Consider the following 20,227-nt stretch of genomic DNA (forward strand, 5'->3'; position numbering starts at 1 on the left):
TGTAGGTGGATGGCCCAGGCCTGGGACCAGGAAAGCACAGTGGCCAAGATGACCAGCTCTCAGATCAGCCAGGAACCAGAGGCCGCACCCTAGAGAGGGCGTCTGGACGGAGCCCAGGGTCACAAGTGATGCACGAGGTCGCCGCTGTGGAGACTCGAGGGCGCTGGCCCCGGGAGGCGCTGGGCACACCTATCGACAAAGGAGCATCACGGAGGACTCCATTCACTCAATACCAGGTTTATTTGGGAACGTACTTTCCAGAAGGCTCTTCTTGAGAATGTAAGATACAGGTTGGTCCAGCTCTGAGATCATCCAATAGCAACATCTACACTTAAAAACAAGTAAATGACAAGAGTCTTTGTCTCTGCTACGAAAACCATCCCCAACTGGTCCTTGCCAGTCACCATGAGGCCTTCCTGGCGCCCAGCATGGCTGGCAGACTCGGCAACAGAGCCTCTGGCTCATCCACGGGGCCGAGCCGGGCGGGAACTGTGTCCCTGGAGTGGGCTGGACACGTCTGCGTTATGTCCTCCGAGCTCATCCACCTCCATCTCTGCGTCCAGCGCCGTCACGGCCTCTCTTCTAGGTGGGTGCCTGCTGCTCCAACACATGTGGTCCTGGGCCCAGCCCCAGCCCAGGCCAAGCTACATCGTCCTGACATCCTGACGAGAGAAAGACTGTTCTCCACGTGTGGACGTTTAATTAACACGTCCATGTCAATGCTGGGCCCCTTTTCGTGCACAAAGTGGTCTTTTCTGTTGTTCTCTAACCTGCTTCTGTCCCTTTAGGGCTCGCCTGTGCCACCCTGGGTGCGGCCCACATCCAAGGGACGGTCCCAAATCAGAGTCGGAACCATGGGCCCCGGCTTCACGGATTCACAAGCAGCAGACCCTCAGCTTCTGGTCTGTGTTTGCTGGCGTTTCACTCACGTCTTGTTTTTAAAACCAGGATCTGGAGTCAAAGAGGCTGAAGTTCAGGCCTCACCAAACCTACCCACCCGGCTGGTCAGTGGAGCACTCGCCGGAGGCCAGCCGGCTGGCCTGCTGGGACTCACTAAGCAGGCCCCCTGCCGTGGCAGCATGCGCAGGAGCTCTGCACACTGAGCACGGATCCAGGTTGGGGTGGACAAGCAATTCTGCAGAAACCCCGAGGCGGCCGCGTGTGTGACGTTGCTACGCAGGATTCACGAGGTGTGGATGGAACGCAGATGTGTCCACACAGAAGGGCGCACTCTGCCGCCTGGCCGCTGGCCTCCAGGCCAGTCAGGCACCCCGAGGCCTGCTGATCTGAAACACCTGGAAAACCGAGATGCGAGTGCTCCGGCCTCGAGAGACCACCAAGAGTCCCCCGGTTCTCCCTCAGCACGTGGGCCTCGGCTCGCGGAGAGACACCAGTTACTCAGAAATCCTGAGAGATTTTTAAACCAGCCGTGAACAGGGACGTGAAGTCTCAAGGGGAAGAGAAGACACTGGTGAGACACATCGGCCTCTCTAGACAGATTCTCGTTTACAGAGAGCCGATGTCGCCACACAAACCCTGGTCCACGCGGCCCCAAACAAGGGTGCAAAGTGTCCTGTTATTGTGAGCCCAGCCTCGGGCTTAGGTTTTTGTGAGCGGTAAAATGGGAAAAGAAACTTACCCACAAATACGGGGTCATGTGTGCCCACGTGTATTTTAATTTTCCTTCTATAAACGTATAAACAGGCACAGCCGCTCTCTCCGGGGAGGGTGTGCCCACCTGGCCACATGCCGGTGTGGGTGGACTGACCGTATCCGTTTTAAAATAGGTGTAACGTTATAAAATGCAAGTATTTTTATTATGACTGGGGGAAAACACCTCAATTACAAGTCGACCGCCAATTTGCTTTATTCTTAAGAACAGTGCAAAGAAGGCAAATGCAGACTCCCGGCACAGATGCACAGCTTGCCAGAACGCCAGCTGGCTCCTCTTCGACGGAGCAGGAGCCAGCTTTCTGCCTCAGTGGGACCGCTGTCAGCCGAAGTTCCCCGACTGTGCGACACCGTCACCGCCCAGCATCGCTGGGACTTCATGCTGGTCTGGGACCCTTTCCTAACCCTCCCAGAGGGAAGCATGCTTCTCCAAAGGTGTCATGGACGCTGCGCCATGAGTGTCGCAATGGCACGTGTGAGTCCTCCGAGGACGGGAACCTGGCGGAGTCCACCACCCTCCCTTGCCCTGCTGTCGCGTCTGTGTCCACTTAAGATGCTGGTGGCACGTGAGACCAGAGGCCGCCCCGCGGCCGTGGCAGCCCGCCCGCCTCCGCCCTCCTCTCTGCTCTCCCAGGAGCCGTCTTGCCCGTCCCCTGTGGCCCCCCTTCTGCTGTGATCTGTGCTCATGTCGTGTAGCGGAGCTCGCCACTACACTCACGGCGCCGAGGAACAGCTCTCCCCAGACCCGCCCCCTCCTGGCTTCACAAAGAATAGATTACACGAGGCTGCAAGGCTTCACCTCCACTCCCACCACCCCTGTGCCCGGGTCAAAGGGCCCAGAGCACGTGGCGCCCTGAGAAAAACACACGGAGGCTGTCCGGCAGAGGCCCTTCAACGCCACAGGGCCTCATTTTGGAATCACAGACGACAGGTACCGGTGCGTTTTTCTATGCCTACATATGGTCTTTATGGATTACACAAAATAGCTTTATAACTGGGAAACGTCAGCATCAAATGAGTCCACCTTGGCGGCGTCCGCGGCAGCGGTGGAGGAAGCAGTGGAGGCGGAAGGGCTTTCTCCGCCCCGTCCACATGGCGCCGAGCCGGGCCGCGCTAGGAGGGGGGGTGGTGGTGGTAGTGGTGGTGGTGGTGGTGCTCGTGGTGGTGGTGGTGTTCGTGGCGCTGGACCACGGGCACCGCGTAGCCCTCCCCCAGCAGCACAGGCGGCAGGTCCCGCACCACCTCGTGCTCCACCACGGCGGGCTGGCCCAGCGTAGCCTTGAGCGGCGAGTGGCCCTCCCGGCCCCTCTGCCGGTACCGCTTGTGGCCGTAGGGCTGCGGCGGGGGCTGCTGGAGGTGGTGGCCATCCTGGGGGCCCTGCAGCAGGGCGGCGGGCGGGTGGTAGCTGAAGGTTCTCCCGGACTTGCTCCCACCGGGCCCCCCGGGCGGCCTCCCCGAGCCCTTGGGGGACTTGAGGAACTGCTTCTCCTGCCCCTTCAGCCGGGGCTGCCCGTCCAGAGCCCGGGCGGCAGGCTCCGCGGTCAGCAGGGTGTGGTCAGCCAGCACCTGGGACCTGCGGTGGTGCGCGGTGTGTGCGTCCGGCTCCTGCGAGCGGGACCTGCTCTGGGGGCACGAGGCCTTGCCCTGGTGCTCCTGCTTGGCCTGTGCTGGCGGTGACCCTGCGGACACGGGACACTCCCTGAGACCGTCTTTGGGGCCCGGGACACCGGCCACCCCATGAGACTCTCTGCAGGGCCTGGGACACGGAACACAGGACACGGGCCACACCGTGAGACCCTCTGCCGGGCCTGGGACATGGAACACGGGACACGGGACACCCCGTGAGACCCTCTGTGGGGCCTGGGACATGGAACACGGGACACGGGACACTCCATGAGACCGTCTTTGGGGCCCGGGACACGGAACACGGGACACAGAACACCCCGTGAGACCCTCTGCAGGGCCCGGGACACAGAACACGGGACACACCGTGAGACCCTCTGCGGGGCCTGGGACACGTAACACGGGACACGGGACACCCCGTGAGACCCTCTGTGGGGCTGAGACATCTCACCGTGGACCAGGCACACCTACACACCTGGCTGGGGCGCCCCCTTGGACACACTGCCGCACTGTGGCTCGTTGCAGGGACCCGGGGCCCTCAGGCCAGGCTCATGCTCCTGACTGAGGCGTCCACGCCTGGGGGATGGTCTCCAGTACCTACCAGGCCCGAATTTGGACGTGTAGTTCTCGATCCCGGCCAGGTCCAAGTAGTGGTTTCTCCGCTCCGTGTTCTCGTCCACGCAGTACGGCCCGCGCACAGGGCAGGGGTGGGGGTCGGCGCTGGGCCTCCTGCCAGGGAGACGACACTGACCTTGTGCTGCCTGGGGGCCAGAGCAGGCACCCGGAGATGCAGGGGGCACCTGTAGCGCACGATCTTGGGGTCCCAGAGGCTCTGACCAGCCTCCACCACCCAGAGGGGAGCGAGAGAAAGGGCGGGTGTCCCACAGGACGCCAGGATCACCATCACAAATGCCTAGGGAACCCGCAGGAGCTCCTCTGTCCTCTGGTCCACCTGGGCCGCCCGCAAGGGCCTCACGGCAGAGAGCAGGTCACCGCTCTGGGACCTCCGCAGCTGCTTCCCCGGCCACCACAGCCGGTGAGTGGAACCACGGGCGCCAGAGCACGCAGCTGAGGGTCTGGGGGCCGCCCCGCTGCCCTTCAAGCCTCCCCTGCCTCAGACAGAAGCCGGGCGGGCTCAGCTCCAGCCTGAGCTCCAGGTGCAGAAGGATCCCAAGGTGACACCCTCCCCCACAGAGGCAGTGCTCGGGCTCCTCCGCGCCCAGGGGCCCATCCTGGTTGTGCGCCCTGAGGGGACAGCCTGTGAGGCCTGCAGGAAGCAGGTGCCAGCCGCCTGCTCCCAGCTGAGGAGGCACATCCAGGGGGAGGAGCCAGACCCCAGCCCCTCACCTGACGTGGGCAGACAGCCTCTTGTCGGCCACCCTTGGGTCCTCGGCTGGCTCACCCTCCATCCCGGAGCGAGCAGGCTCCCGGTCTGGAAGAAGTGCGTTCGCTTGGTCACCCACTGGTTCACTGGCCCAGCCGTTTATTTGTCCACCCACTGTGGATGCATTCATCCCTTCATCCACTCAGTCGCTGTTAGTGCACTCATTCATTCGTTCACTGAACAGTTTTGAGCCCCTGCCAGGTGCCAGGCCCTGCTTTCCATATTCAGCAACCACAGCGGGAGATTCGTGCCCTGGGGGGCTGGGGGCACTGAACAGCAGACACGAGTAACAGGTAACCCGTGGTTTGGCACGTGGGAGGCAAGAGCTTGGAGGACTGCATTGTGTGGGGGTGAGGGAGGGGCTGCCATTTAAAGCGGGGTCTTCAGGGCATCTGAGCAGGGGAGCCGCTGCTGGGGGGAACCGGGCCCTCACCCTGGCCGGAGGGGGGACCCTCCTTCCTCTTGCTGGAGGGCTCGGGGCTGACGGTCAGCTTCACTCGGAGCGTCTTGCTGCTGCCCGAGGAGTGGTTGACGGACGCGTCAACGACCTCGTAGATGGTGTGCATCAGGCTGGACATGTCCTGAGGACGGCATCGCCGTCACCAACGCCAGCGGAACTGCCCAACCCATGCTGGCACGACGCAGGCTGCCCACCGCCCCCTCCAGGCTGCCCTCCTGCTTGACTCACTCAGTGTCCCAGACACCCCGGCTCAGACACGACGACCTGTCTGAGCAGGCTGTTCCGACCCCACACTCACCCTGCGCAGGCAGCAAGCTGTCTGAGTGAGCAGCCCTGCTGTTGTTGGGATCTCATCTCTCTGACCTTTCAAATTTCAAACTGAATCCGTGTTCAGATCCAAGTTTTGCTTTTTAACCCAAACGCACTTATTTCAGTCATCCTACGTGCTGCTTCCTTTCAAGGGGTACTTTGTCCTGGACACACAGGCCAGCAGAGGAGGGCGGGGCACTCCCAGGACCCTCGCTGCCCCACGGGAGGGCTGCTGGCCCCAGCCAGAGGTGCCGCTGCAGGAACAGGCGTGTGGAGCTGCACCAGCCAGATGGCGGCCTGGCCGGGCCTCAAGGAGACGCCGACTCCAGGGCTCTGTCGGATCCTGGGTCCCCCTGCCCGCCCGCCTCCTGCGAGAGCTCCCAGCCTCTCCTCCCACCCTAGAGCGGGCTCAGCCCGTCACCTCCTCACAGAGACTGGGGGCCTTGTTGTCTGTCTGTCTGTCTGTCTGCTGCTGGCGCCCTTCGCCGGGACCACCAGCGCCCTTCCCCGGGACCGTTTGACGCAGACACAAGGGCATCACCTCCCTGGTGGCCTTCCCACTGTGGTCGAAGCCGTAGAGGGTGAACGTCCACTCCTGGCTGTTGTCCTCCTCCACCGAGACGTCGCACTGGAGCGCCTGCGGGGGCACATGGGACAGAGGCGGCGGGGTTGTCCTCGCCCTGCCCCGCTCCCGCTGCTCCGTCACACCCCTGCCCTGGGCCGGCCGAGGAGACAGGACGGTCTGTAAAGTCGACTTTGGTATCATTCCCATAGCTGGGCACGCCTGGGAAAGTCCCTCAAATAGTCTGGTGCCAAATCGGCCGGTTGTGGCAGATTCACAGCAACACCCTCCGCCCACAGGAACCCGGGGCGTCGGGAACATGTTCAACCCCTCCAACTCGCTGAACCTCAGGTGAACTGTCCAGGCTGCAGGGTCCACAGACGCCCATGTTATGGTGAACACGCACTATCCTGGCCCCGGGACCCGCCTGCAAGAGAGCGAGGCAGGAGCAAAGACCTACGTTGATGTCCAGGCGCTTCTTGCCCAGTCCTCTCGGGGCCTCTCGGTTTGCTGCTCTCTCTCCATCGTCCACGCCGAAGAGCTGTCCTGGGCCCTCAAGGCCCTCAGCCTTCTCAGCGGGGAGCGCCACTGGGGGAATGAGGAGGGAAAGGGGCCTGTTTCCCCCTGGCCTGGCCCAGGCAGGTGACCCAGGGCAGAGGGGACGCCAGAAGGTGCGGCCCGGGGAGCCGTCCAAGCCCTGATCCTCTCCAGATGGGCCTGAGTGGAGAGCCCCTCCTTCCAGAACCAGGGGGCATCAAGGGACCTGTGCAGAGGGCTGCCCTCACCTGGGTCAGCCACGGCCAGGTGCCCCCTCGTCCCTCGCCTGGGTCAGCCATAGCCAGGTGCACCCTCCTGCCTCTGCCCACCGGCCCAGCAGTGGCTTTGGAGCAGTGGGTGGGGAGGAGGCTGCCCCACAGCCCCATGAGGGGTGGTCCCTGCCGAGGGGCCTCCAGGGGGTCACTGCACCATCTGGCTTCCCCTCCCCATCGACACGTCCAGTCTCCCAACGACCCTCAACTCCAGGGTCCACGGAAGCCGCCTGCACTGAGCCTGCCAGCTGAGTAGCTAGACCACGAGCGTCTCCTCTCTGGCTTGTTCTTCTCCAGGATGCGAGCTCGGGCATCTCCTGGCTCAGACCTGCCGACAGGTGCGAGCCGGGGAGAGTCTCAGGGCCCGAGTTCCCAACTAGGAGGGTCTCAGAGCCCCTCTGATGGCGGACCTGCTGGTTGGCCCCCCTGCACCCCCCATGACTCCTGCCTCACATGATGCCGAGGACACTCATCCCCGACCCTGACCTGCGGGCAGGCCTGGTGACAACCTGCCAGGTCCACAGCGGGACCCTCTCCAGCGCAGACGCACGCTCTCGGCAGTGACTCAGGCTGGTCAACACCTCATAGCCAACCATTTCTGACAGCCTTACACTGACAGAGGACATCAGACCCAGGCCTGACCTGTGCACTCGCCAGATCCCCTCTCTCCAGAGCCCGGCGGTGCTGCCTCTATGCACAGGCTCATGGGAACTCCAAAGATGGACAAGCCCCTATGGCTCGGGCTTTGGCTTCTCTGATGCCCGTAAGACCAGGTCACCTGCTTCGTGTAAGGAGCCCAAGTGAAATGCGTTTCCAAGTGTATTTTAAGAACAAATTGCTTATGAGACTGGGGAACGCAGCTCACAGCTTGCTTGCACCTGCACACGGCCACCGTGGGGGACCCACGGCCACTGGGGGTTGGGCTGGGTTTGGTGGGCTAAGTTAAGGAGGGGGAGCATGTGTAGTCCTCATCTTCAGGGGCTCAGTTCGTCTGGGGTGTCCTGAGGGCAGGCCCCGGACATGTGCCTTGGGTGGTCTGAGGTTTGGGGAGCAGGACTTACCCTCTAGGGGACACTGGTCCTCCCGGAAAAGCCCCTCCTTGGGGTCCCCACTGGGCAGCTCCTGCAGGGAGAACAGGGCAGTTGCGTGACCACGTGGCTCAGGGGGGCAGACCGTGGAGACCCCACGAACTCCAGGTGCTGGAACCGGCCTCTGGCCTCCTGGGGAGTCACGTGCTCTCAGCCCGCACCCTCTCCACACTCACTCAACATCAGATCTTGAGAAAGCAAAGCAGGCACACATCCCACCGTGTTGTTGGTTCCACCAGACCCGTCAGCAGGACGAGACTCTGCTGCTGCTTCACGCGGAGGCCTGAGTGCCCCATCGAGGGCGTGGCCTCCGCCTGACGGTGCGGCCCGGTGACGGGACCCACCTGCCCCCTGCTCCCCGGCCCAGCTCGAGGCACTTCCCGCCAGAGGTGCACGCAAGAGATAGAAGTGCTGCCCCATAGCTCCCCGAGACACCGGGAGGCAGAGGCGCCTGCCCTAAGGCGCTGGGCGGAGGCCAAGGGGCCTGGGCAGAGAGAAGCCCCTCGGCTTCCACAGCCAAACCCAACTTGGTAGGAGGCCCGGGGGGTCACCCTGCAAGGGCGCCTGACACCCCAGATGCTCAGCAGTCCTTGGTCAGGGTCCTCACGGGGGATGGTGGAAGGTTCCAGACAGACTCGCTGCCCCACCAAAGGTACGAGCAGTGGGGAGGGGACCAGACCCTCGCTCCCACCCGCAAACAGGCCTCAAGTCCCCCCACAGTGGTGAGTACTGTTGGCTCACACAGACTCTTCCTGCCAGCTCTCCCCTTGTGCAGATGGACAACTCCAAGAGGTCGAGTCTACAACTGGCTGTCCCGAGCACCTCAGTGGGCACAGGCGGCTCAGGCCCAGCGGGCGGGAGAGAGATGAGTCCACACTCAGCCACGGGAGCAGCCTCTTCCCTCCCCCTTTCTATTTCATCAAAAGCCTCCCAACCCCCTGGGGTGGACTGGTGGCATCTGCTCGCTGGCCGGTGACCACAGGAGCCTCTGTTGCCCTGAGGCACCCCTGGTCACCGCAGGAAACAACAGGAGGCCAAGCGCTGGCTGTGCCTCCGCAGCACCGGCCACGTGGCCACCACTTTTCAGTGGCTCTCAGGTTCCTCATCCCAGGGGCCTGTTGCCACCAGCCAGACCCTGCCGCAGGACACCGAGGCTTTGTGCCAGCACCCTCCCACCAGGCCCGTGTCCATCAGCTGGAGGAAAAGGGACACGGGCCTTCCTCAAACCAAGGCCTCCTGATGTGTTCAGCAAGTACGGCATCGTTACCTCGCGATTCCTGAGAGGCTCAACAGCAAACAAAACAAACACCACGAAGACACCGAAACCCTTTTACCCTAATGCACAAACTGCTTAGTTCTCAGAGGCGTTGACGTAGAACATGAAACGCCCTAAAACACTGGGGTACGGGGAAATGAGGAGATGGGTGCACACCCACGATCCTGGGCACTTGCAGCCCGGGTTTGGGAGGAGGAGCCGGACGGTCCCTCTGCAGGCAGGAGGGAACTCCAGACCGCGGGTCTCCCCAGGACCCCTGGGAGTGCGCCAGGGAGGACTTGAAAGACGGAGCACAGGCTCCCCTCGGGTCTCAGAAGGTCTGCTCGGCCACTCCGAGCAGGCGAGCTCCGGAGGGGCCGAGCAGACAGCGGAGGAGATGCCCGCCGTGCAGGAGGCCCCGTGCCCAGGGCTCCCACAGGACCGTGGACGCCCCCTCGAGAGCATCGGGCAGTTGAGCCATTACTGCGAGATGGTGCTGTGAGGAAGAGAAACATCAGGCGAGCGTCCCTGGGCCCAGGAAGGGCTCTCGGTGGCAGGTAGGGGAGGACCCTGCCCACCTGTCCCCAGAGCCCCGAGCGCCTGGCATCTTCCTCTCTCCTGATCCCCCACGGCTGTCACACCCTCAGGGTGAGGCTACTTCTACAGTTTGTTTTTAGGATGCCAGTTGGGAAATACTCTTGAACTCGCTTTAATAAGAAACAACACCTAGTTATTAAAAGGCACCATTTCCCTCTTTATGTAAAGACGGTGACATGTGAAGGACTTGGCTTTGCTGTCTTGCTGCAGGGTCGCTCCGGGTCCCACGAACGCCGAGTGGCACAGGGTCCTCATCAGCCTGAAGGACTTCTCTCACTGTGGGACAGGGCCGTGCTCTGACCCAGGTGACGTTAAGATAGACCCAATCACTTCTAAAAGCCTGATTTTTGGTGAAATTTTTTCTGCAAAATTAAAACAAGCTGTGGAGCTGAGGTCCAGGTGTTTGTGGGGAGCACAGGCAGTACCTGGACTCCTGGGACATGGCCTCGGGGGGAAGAACCAGGGGCCAGAGGTCTGCGGGTCAGTGGCATCAGAGATCACGTGGCAAAGGGTGTGAGGATCAGCTGGGGGCTGCAGGCTTTAAGGCCCTGTCAAGTGCTGCGGGGCTGGAGCCTGGAGGAAGGGCCCGTGGCCCCCAACATCAATACACCGAATACCAAGACCTCGGAGGCCCCAGCTCAGACCTTCTACCCTGGGACACAGGGGTGGGGTGGGGTGGACAGGAAACCTACCTGGTGAAGAGCCCCCCAGGGTTCTGACAGTCCCCTCCTCCACCACGTCCTCCCAAAGGTGCCTGGCCAGGCTCCACGTCTGGCTAACGGTCAGAGTGCTCAGATCCTGCATGATTCTAGATGCTTCCACCCTGACCTGAGCACGCTACGCTCATCTCAGCACAGTCACAGAAGTAAAGAGAATGGCAGCAACTATCCCCTGGGTCTAAGGGCCTGAGACCAAGCCGTGCACGGCATTTCTTGCTAAAAGAGCTAAAGTCACTCGGTGAAACGCCGAAGCCCCTGAGACCTGCTTCCAGGAAAGGGCGGGATCCTGGAGGGGCTGTTGGTGCAGTGGCTCCTGTAGGGCACACGGCTACCAGGGAGACGGACAGGCTGGAAGCAGCATTTTCACGTCGCTCCTCTGACTCGGATGAAAATGTCAAAGGAAAAACAAAACCCATCCACATACTCTACATGTGAGGTTAAAATAGTTAAAAATTCAAAAATACATTCCATTTCTTGTTTTTAAAATAATCTGAATGTTTGCTTTTGGCGTATTGTGTTGGTTACAGACAAGAGTATAATAAATGCCTTGGGATGGGGGAAGGTTCCGGAAGAAACCCAGCAGTTCAAGACAGACCAATCTGCACACAGATGCTGGGCTGGTCTCCTGCAGATGCTCCCGAAGCTCTGATAATGATGTGATAATGATGCGATGATGACACGCTGATGCTACTAACCAGGACGGATACAGTGATCAGCGATGGATACAGTAACCAGCTCACCACTTACTTCCCTAAGGCGGCTGGAAGTTCCATTTGAAAGAACGTCCGTCCATATAAAGCCCAATGTGAGAACACACAGTGTTTACCTAAGAACCAAATCAACAACTGCTTCAGGGATACAGAGGATCAAATAAGGAAAAAAAGAGCTTTTGTGGGGAAGTAACAATTCTCGTCCCTGTGACTGGTGATTTCAGTTAAGCCTGTCCTGGTTACATACAAATGCCCTTTAATCTGTGTCCTTTGGTAAATGCAAGAGCCCAGAGCTTTAATTGCAACCTATAAAACCCACCACAGGGCCGTAGGCCAGATGTGCGGCCCCTGCCCGCCGGGGTGACCTCCTAGGCAGCTGAGTCCCAGATAACTGGGGCCCTCAAGCGAGCCGGGGGCACAGACGCCCATCTCCTGACGTCTCGAGCAGGAGCCCGCCTCCAGAAGCAGCGCCTTCCCCAGGGTGGGGGCCAGCCGCACCCGTGCTGAGCATGCTCTGCCCCCTGCTCTGAGCCCCCCTCACTCCCTTTGCACCCCCAAAGAAGCCCCAGCCTGTTGCAGGTAAGACCCTCCAACCCACCTCTCCCTCTCCTCTGGCCCTCCCTCTCCTTCACCTCCCTGCCTGGCCGAGCTTCCCCTGGAGGGTCCTCAGCACCTCCTTACTCCTCGAGGCTGACAGCGGCTCTGTCCCCACTGTCCCTGCCACACCCTGGGAATCCCTCAAGCAGGCAGGGGCCTCCTGGCGGCCCAGCCCATGCCGTGATGCTTAGGCATGACATGCTGATCCCCTCGGGCACCTGGCCCGGGGGCAGCCCTCCCCTCACTCCCCAGTCCCTCCTGCTGCCCTGACAGCATCATCCATTCATTCTCCAGCATCTGCTGGGCCCTCCTGTGGCCGGGCGCTGTGGGACCGGATCAGAGCCTGCAGAACCCTAATGCTTAGGAGCACCCAGGCCGTTCTTTCGCATTTCAACACCCAGCGTCCACTAGGGTGCTTGTCTGGCTTCTGAACTCTCAGAGTCCAACGGAGGTCCCGGCGTGGACGTGGGTCTGTGGCCGGTGCTCAGAGGCCAACAAGCGTGGGGGAGCTGCACCTTCCAACCTTCCCCAGAGCTTGTCAACACCCCCATCTCCCAAGATACTGCCAGAAGGCGAACTGCAGCCAGCAGTGCTCGGGCGAACTCAGTTCTTGTTTTGTCCCAGGAGGGCCAGCGTCCCCTCTTGTCCAAACAGATCAATCCTGCTCCGTGTTTCCCTTGGAAGGTTCGTGTTAGTTCAACCTAGAGTTCTTTAAGGAGGTGAGCGCGGGGTCGGGGGGATCTGGGCTTCAATAAACAGGAGCCGTCCAGGTCAACAGGCCTTGGGGGACCGGGTGTTGGTGTCCTGTGGCTGTGGAAACCAATGGGCACAAACTGGGCGGCTTAAAACAATAGAAGTTTATCCTGTCACAGTTCTGGGGCCAGAAGTCAGAAATCAAGGTGTCTGCAGGGCTGCCTTCCCTCCAGAGGCTCAGGGGTGGAGGTTGGGGGGCCTTCCTGCCTCCTCCTCCTGCAGGTGCCCCCGCATCCCTGGGCTTGTGGCCCTGTCACTCCAATCTCTGCTCTGTTGTCATTCGGCCTCCTCCTACGTGTCTTCTCCTCTGTGTCAAATCTGCCACTGCCTCCCTCCCACAGACACGTGCGAGGCAGCTGGGGCCACCGGGAAAACCCCCCATCCCAAGAGCCTTCGCTTAACCACAATTGCAAAGACACTTCTTTCCATATAAGGTCACAGCCATGGGTTCCAGGGATGAGGACGGGACGTCTTGGGGCCATTACTCAGCCCCCCACCGACTGGAAGCTGGGCCTGGTCTCGGTTCTGCTACGAACTGGTTGACAGTCCTGAATCAGCCACCTAATCGCTCCGGTCCCGTTTCCTTCTGCTGAAACCAGGAAGGGGTTCCGAGTGCCACCATGTGCGAGCAGCAATTCCAGGCGCCGTGGGGCTGGGGACCCCACGCACCCGCGCCATGGGACCCGTCCCCAAACTGGGCAGCGCGCTGTGGCGTGACAACACATGTGACACAAGCGAGAAAGCCTGAACTTGCTGCCCAGCTTCCTTCCCCCTCAACAAGCCTGAGGGCAAAGGAGAGATCGTGGCTCCTGCTTCAAGGCCATGCTTACACTTGACACGTGAGGAGCAGACTCTGCCAGCAGGAGCAGCAATGTGTCTGCTTCCAAAAGCGGATTCTTTACAGGCCCGAGAGGCCTCTCTAGTCTGCGTTTCTGAGGATTCCCTTCTCCCCAGGTGGCAGATATTTCCTCCCGTCCAGAAGTCCGGCCTGTGTGTTGAGTCCAGAGGAACGAGAGCGTAGTCTCCTGTCTGTGAAAGATCCAAGGACATTTTGTGGTGACGAGAATCCAGAGCATCCCCCGAGGAGAGCTGGGCCGCCAGCACTGGGCTGGCAGAGCACGTGAGCCCACGCCCTCCACACCCCACGCAGGAATGAACGGCTTCCGTCCATTAGAGACACTCAGTGTGGTCCACGGAGCTCACAGCCCGAGGCTCCCGCCCTACAGCCCCCGAATCTCTAGCGTTCTGGACTCACGGGCCCCATCGAATGTGAGGTCAATGCTGCTTCCGAGGGCGGGACCTGGTCAACTCCGAGTCCTGCGTCTGCTTCAGGGCCAGTAGTGGGGGAGGAGGGGCTCCCAGTGGACGGAGTCCAAGCAGGGAGTGGAGGGAGAGGGAAGGAGGGCGGGGGAGGGGGAGGGGGAAGGGAGGGGATGCAGGAGAGGACAGGGGTGACAGGGCCGGGAGGAGAATGGAGCAGGCCTGTCGGCTGCATTTTCCAGAACTAACTGCTCTCGACAGAACAGTCACTGGACGCCCTCAGGTCGCTCAGGAGAAGGTGGCCCTAAATGCCAGGTCTGGAGGCCTGCGGGGCCCACAAGTGCTGACACAGAGGTTACCTAAAAGGTGCTGTTCGCCAAGTGTTGCCGCCAAGTCGGAAACAACATGGGTCTTTCCTGCGAACGCTCCATCGCCCCCGGGCAGACGGTACTCCTGGACTCACAGAGGCCTCCCCGCAGCCTCACTGCCTGCTCCCCTGTGGGCTCCCCCCTCGCCCGCTCAACCCAACTCACCTCACGCGGCTGTCACCGGGGCTGCTGCCCAGCTGGCGGGGTTTCTGGTCGTCAGAGACTAGCCTAACTTCCCCTGCCCCCTCGACAGCGACAGCAGGAGGCTCTAAAACAGCACATGAGGAGGGCCTCCGGGACAGCAGGGAAGGAAGGGGCCCTCCATCCATCGTGACCACCTCGACTCCAGCTTCTGCAGTCAGCACTGCTCGACCAGACACAGAACTCTCCAGACGCAAAGGGCTGCCATGTCAGGAGCCACCAGGACAACCTTGCCCCTCTTTGGGGGCAGCTCAGCCCGGGGTTAAGCCTGCAAACGGTGGCAGCCCTGGGGACTGGGCGGCCGGGATGGGCACCGGGGTTGGGAGCCGCCTGCCCGGTCATGGCCGACGGTGGAGGTACGGGGCTGTCACGAGCACCACAGGCAGGCAAGGGTTCGTGGGGCTCAGAGAGGAGGCCAAGGGGTGTAGGAGAGCGGCCCGGCATGGCCGGGGGCCCTGCTGTAGGTAGCCACTTCCCCTGGGGCTGAGCGGGGGGTGGAGGCTGATGTGATGTCCAGGCCAGGATGACCTGGGCTGAGTCGGGGGGGCCAGGGAGGCGCCCCGGCTCCTGCTGGGGGCTGTCAGGATGCTGGACTTGGGGTGGGAGGTGGGGAGGTTTGGGGTCATCGGGCAGAACTGGGCCGCACAGGAAAAGGCAGAGGGCGAGGCTGGGCTGAGGCACCCTGAGGACTGGGTTGTCCTCAAGCCAGTGAGGAGAGAGGAGAGGCCTGGGGCAGGGTGGTGGGTGAGGGCGGGGGAGGAAGTGGGAAGGAGGCGGGGGTGGGGGTCGCAGGAGGAGGGAGGAAGCCTGTGCTCTGCGGGAGCCTCGCAGGAGAGGACACGGGACCTGGAGGGGCGACTGCCCCAAGGGTCTGTAAATGAGCCGACCCCCACTCCCCAGGGCCCGGAATGCAGCGGCGGCTCAGAGCCACCGGACTGGAGGGCTGCGTCTGAGGACGTGAAGGCAGGCTCCCTTCAGTTTGTTTTTCACAAGAAACGCTCTGAGGGAGGTGGAGGCTGCTTTCTGCCCGGTCCCGTGGGGTGGAATTTGACTTCAAGGTGATCCGCCAGCGCGCCTGTCTGGAAAGGCCACGGCGGCTTTGAAGTCCGAGTCTCGGTTTCAATGGCTAAACAGTTTCAGATGTGACAATGTGGTTTTATGGGCTTAATAATTCTGACACATGTGCGGCTGGGGCCCGCGGAGGGTTCCATTCAAGGGGCCGCTGTGCATGTTATTCTGAACTTCTGATTTTCAAGCAAAAGATTAAGGCCGATGAAACCAAAGCCTTCCCGGGGAGGGGTGGCGCCAACAGGCTCCCACACCAGCCACAGGTGGTTTTAGTTTCTTTCTCTCAAAATTACAACAAGCCTTCAAGAGCCGAGAGGGGCGTTCAGGTTCTGCCCATCGGTACTTCTGGGCTAGGACTGTTCAGTCAGACTTGGTAACAACCAAATTTGGAATTTCCATCTAGAAACTCAGTAATTTGGGGATCAAAGGGTCTCCTAAAATAAACATCTGTGTCTGCTCACATGGCAGCACTCTGCTGTGGCTACTTCCTGTACGAGGTCAGAGGATAAAACGATCTGCCGTCTCTGTCTTCCTCTTCTCCCCTAGCAGTTGTTCATAGTTCTGCTCATTTAATAAGATGTGGGAGGTTTTACACACCCCACGTGTCCTGGTCTACAGAGATTTTTTTGTTGGCACCAATCCACCCAAAAAACCACACTGACCCCCGACAGGGCCCCCAAGGACCCCCACACTGGGACCTTGCTGGAGAATGGCTGCCAAACATGTGGCAGGAGTGACTGAAAACACGCCACGGAGAATAAGGGCATCCACTGAGGACACACCCCATGGGGGACGGGGCCACCAGCTGAGGACACACCATCAGGGACCTAGCCCCGTGGCCAGCCCACAGTGCATCACTGTGAATGAGTGAGTGAATGAATGAGTTACCACGGTGGACCCAGACCACCTGCTGGAGAAATAACCGTGTCATAAAACACGTGCAGGGAAAAGAGTGTAATCACTGGCGAGTCAGTGAGAAGCTGGGTTGAAAAATTTGGTGGCCAGGATTCCCTTTCCCCTCCGCTTAAAGAGAGGGTATGTTGACAGGTGTTAGCCACATTAAGTGTCGTGATTGGGAGGAGAAGCCGAGAGGACACCTGATCCCAAGCCTCACGCTTGTCCCTGGGAACCAGAAGCCACGTCCCCCCGTGTGGCTGCCGGGCTGGGGTGGGGGTGGGGGTGAGAAGTTTTCAGAACAGATGTTAAACATATATGAATGTATACTTGTGTGTGTGCATCTAGTCTACATATGCACGTGTACGTATGTATGTGTACACACACTACATAAACACACACAATATATATGCACACACACAAACACAATTTCCACCCCAGACAATTGAGAAGTGACCGTAAAATATGCCAAAAACTTGAGTGATTTCAATTCTCAGCATCTTGAAATTTTGTTTTCAGTTTAACACTGACTGTTAGGGAATCATTTTGCAATTAATCTGCAGACGAACTTTCCTTCTTGCAATCACGCCTGCTACTGTTTTTGTCTTCAGAGCTAACGATTCATAACGTCACAGGAAGGGAAAATTCTAAGATGATCCACCTTCCAAATCCTGCTGCTGTCGTCTGAGCTTACAACCACAAAACTCACAAAACATGAGCAAGACCCACATCCCCCCAACTCCTGAACCCTCACGCCCTCAACCATTCCCATTCAGACGAGGTCTAACGCCACTGGGTTTTAGATGCAGAATTCTAGTATTTTCTGCACCTAAATTCTTCCACGGGAAAGACCCATGGACTTGGCATCTTCCTCCATTTGTATTCAAGCCGTATGTTTCCTATTTCAAAGGAAGATTAATGCAAAGCTGAAAAAGAACCCTACGCATTTAAAGTTTTTCTAATTTAGAAGGCACCCCGCGTCACCACACTATGTCAACACCCTTGGCAGAGACAGATGGGAGTGTTGAGGGGCTTCGATTTGGTTACACCACCAGGACCCCGAGGGCCGAGCTACTCTGAGAACAGTCACAAGCGTTTTTTCTTCCTTTGAAAGCCCCTCCATAGTGTCATGTCGAAACACAGCCTGCGCACTGTAACCCCACGACCTCCAACCTGGCTCTGTGGTTGTCAGCCGAGGCTCCTGGGATCAAAGGGGCATGGAGCATATCTGAGGCCTGCACCCCCCTGCACCCCCATGCACCCAGCCCGCACCTGGCCTGCACCCCCATGCACCTGGCCTACACCCTGCCTGGGCCCCCTGTACCTCACCTGGACCCCATTACACCCCCCCTGCGCTCGGCCTGCACCCCCTGCACCTGGCCTGCACCCTGCCTGCACCCCCCTGCACCTGGCTTGCACCCCCTTGCACCCCCATGCACCCAGCCTGGACCCCCCTTCACCCCTTGCACCCTCCTGTACCCCTCTGCACCCCACCTGCACCTGGCCTGCACCCACCTGCACCCGGCCTGGACTCCCCTTCACTCCTTGCACCCCCCTGCACCCCCCTGTGCCGGCACAGCCCTCAGCTCTGGGGTCTGGCAGCAGCCGCAGCGGGATCTCAAAGGAGCAGAGAGGAAACCTAAGCTAGTTTTACAAACATGAACCAACATCCACCCTTAGAGGAATTTAGTTGTGACTCGGCGTGTGAAAGAAAAAAAGCGATCGGAGGAAACCCAGATGCATCTTCATTGAGCAATGATCTCGTCTCAGAACGGGCGCCAAGCCCAAGTCAGCCGCCTGGGGTGGGGAACTGAGGGTGCACAGGATGGACCCCAAGTGCAGGGCACCCACTCGGCAGCCCTTCTCTGGGTGGTCTGAACGTGACAGAGAGGGAAAGACAGCCCAACGAGCGGTTCTCAGGATGGAGACGGATCCCGCTGTGACCCAAGGGGCTGGCAGCCCAGCAAGGACCCACCCTCCGGCCAGTGGGGCAGTGGCCTGGTCACACTGCCCTTGGACTGACTGACCCAGGACTCGCCTGTTGGGGCTCTGAGCCCCCAGACAGTGCCATGGATGGACGTGACCAGCGTCCACTACCCCCGAGAAACCCCAAGCAGAATCGGGTGTTCCCTCTGTCCATACACCCAGAAGATAAGCACGTTCCTTCTCCATCGAGCCGCGCTCTCTCCATAACACACGGAAGGGAAGGGGAAGGAAGGCTGGTCCCGAGGACCAGCCAGGAGGCCAGCACCGCCTGAGCTCCGTCCCAGGAGGGTGGCCACTCTGACAGGGCTCTGAACAGCACTGGACGGCCCCAGTGGAGGGGCCCGAGCCAGAGGCAGGCCGGCGCACGTTCCTCTGACCACAGGCCAGAAGCAGCGAGACCGTCGTGGAGTTCCAGCGAGAGGCTTTCTGCCGGGCGGCACTTGGCCTGTGGCTGAGGGCACTGCCGGCTTCTGCTGCCTCGGCCCACCCACCTCGGGGACGAGGGGCCGTGGGGTCACCGCCTGGGTGCAAGGACCCCAGATGTGGGTGATCTGTCGCCCAAGCACTCTCCAAGCTCCTGAAGAAACCAGAGCCGGTCACAGCTTAAAACGCATCTTGGGCCTCTGGGAAGCCTCAGGAAATACCGACGAGCACCGCCCTTCCCGAGGCCCAAACCAGCCTCGTTTGAACCAAAACCTAAATCCTACAAAACAAACCAAGGGGAGGAGAGAAAGGACGACACACTCCCACCTGCGGGCTCCAGCCTGTTTCTCTGAAGCTGGGGATCCCTGAGAACTCCACTCGGTGGGTGGGTGTGGCCCCTGACCCAGGGCAATGCCCGAGGGCCACCAGCTGCTTTCCCCGCAGGCGCTATTGTCACAGACACGGTGTCCAGCGTCCCAGAGCTGAGGAAAGGTCTGGGAGGCAACCGTGTTTGGGAGGAGGGGATGGGGGTGGGGATCAGGGTTATTCTTTCTACTTCCCAGTTTTCACAACAGTTCCTTGCACACGTCACCTCAGCTACAAATGTGGCAAAGCCCAGGGGACACTCCCTACCCCTTCCCAGCCCCTCCCTCACTCCGAGTCCCTCCGCCCAGCTCCTGCCCCTCTTCCCAGTCTCTCCTTCCGGGACCCCAGTTCCAGGTGTGTCAGGGTGCCTGACGCTGTTCTGCAGTCACTGACGCTCCACCCGTGGTATTTGCAGTCTCTTTCCTCTCCGTGCTTCGCTGGGGGTCGTTCCCATTGCTCCAGCTTCCAGGGCACTAATCTTTTCTTCTGCTGTGTCTGATCTGCCGTCAGCCCATCCGCGTGTCATTCATTCAGACGGTGCCTTTTTCCCTTCTGGACGCTCCTCTTGGGTTTTCTAATCTCTTCTTCCACTTCTCGCCTCCCCGTGATCACACTTCCTCTACCTCCTTCAACACGTGGGGCATATTTACAACCACTGTTTTAACCTTCTTGTCTGCTAACTCTGTCATCTCTGTCGTGGTTTAGTCTGTTTCGATTGATTGATTTTCTTCTGGCTATTGGTCATAATTCCTCAATTCTTCCATGCCCAGAAAATTCTGACTGTATGCCGAACACTGGTCTTCTGTTGTCTGCGCTGGGTTCTGTTACATTCCTTCACACAGCGCTGTATTGTTACGGTGCACAGCTTTCTGGACTGAGCCCTGCTTTCCAGCTTTGCTTGGGCAGGGCAGAGCAGCCTCTGGTCTGGGCAGTTGGCCCCACTCCTGAGGTGGTGCCTCCGAGGACTCTGCCTGCTCTGCTCTGGTGGACGGGGGCACAAGGTGTTCCCAGACCTTCCTGAAGCCCAGGAGCTGTGGTGCCTGCACCTTCTAGCAGTTCTCTCCCAGCTTCTTACACAGTGCAGACCAGCCCGCCATGGACCTGTGGGGACCCCGTGCACACCC

The 20,227-nt window shown here is 60.2% G+C and overlaps 1 protein-coding gene across 2 annotated transcripts in view; it reads right to left on the reverse strand.

Annotated features, from left to right (window-relative positions):
• Positions 1 to 221: 221 nt before the first annotated feature.
• Positions 222 to 20,227, reverse strand: part of NKD2 (NKD inhibitor of WNT signaling pathway 2) — a 33,534-nt gene continuing 13,528 nt past the window's right edge. For both annotated transcript variants that reach the window (XM_058564406.1, XM_058564405.1), the window contains 7 exons: positions 7,880 to 7,940; positions 6,470 to 6,597; positions 5,989 to 6,084; positions 5,112 to 5,259; positions 4,642 to 4,726; positions 3,896 to 4,023; positions 222 to 3,350 (listed from right to left, as the gene is read on the reverse strand). In XM_058564406.1, the coding sequence (XP_058420389.1) occupies positions 2,785 to 3,350; positions 3,896 to 4,023; positions 4,642 to 4,726; positions 5,112 to 5,259; positions 5,989 to 6,084; positions 6,470 to 6,597; positions 7,880 to 7,940 (1,212 nt within the window). In that variant the 3' untranslated portion in view covers positions 222 to 2,784. The remainder of the gene's footprint in view (positions 3,351 to 3,895; positions 4,024 to 4,641; positions 4,727 to 5,111; positions 5,260 to 5,988; positions 6,085 to 6,469; positions 6,598 to 7,879; positions 7,941 to 20,227) is intronic.

Source organism: Diceros bicornis, chromosome 20 (genome assembly GCF_020826845.1).
Source record: "Diceros bicornis minor isolate mBicDic1 chromosome 20, mDicBic1.mat.cur, whole genome shotgun sequence".
NCBI classification, from domain to species: domain Eukaryota; kingdom Metazoa; phylum Chordata; class Mammalia; order Perissodactyla; family Rhinocerotidae; genus Diceros; species Diceros bicornis.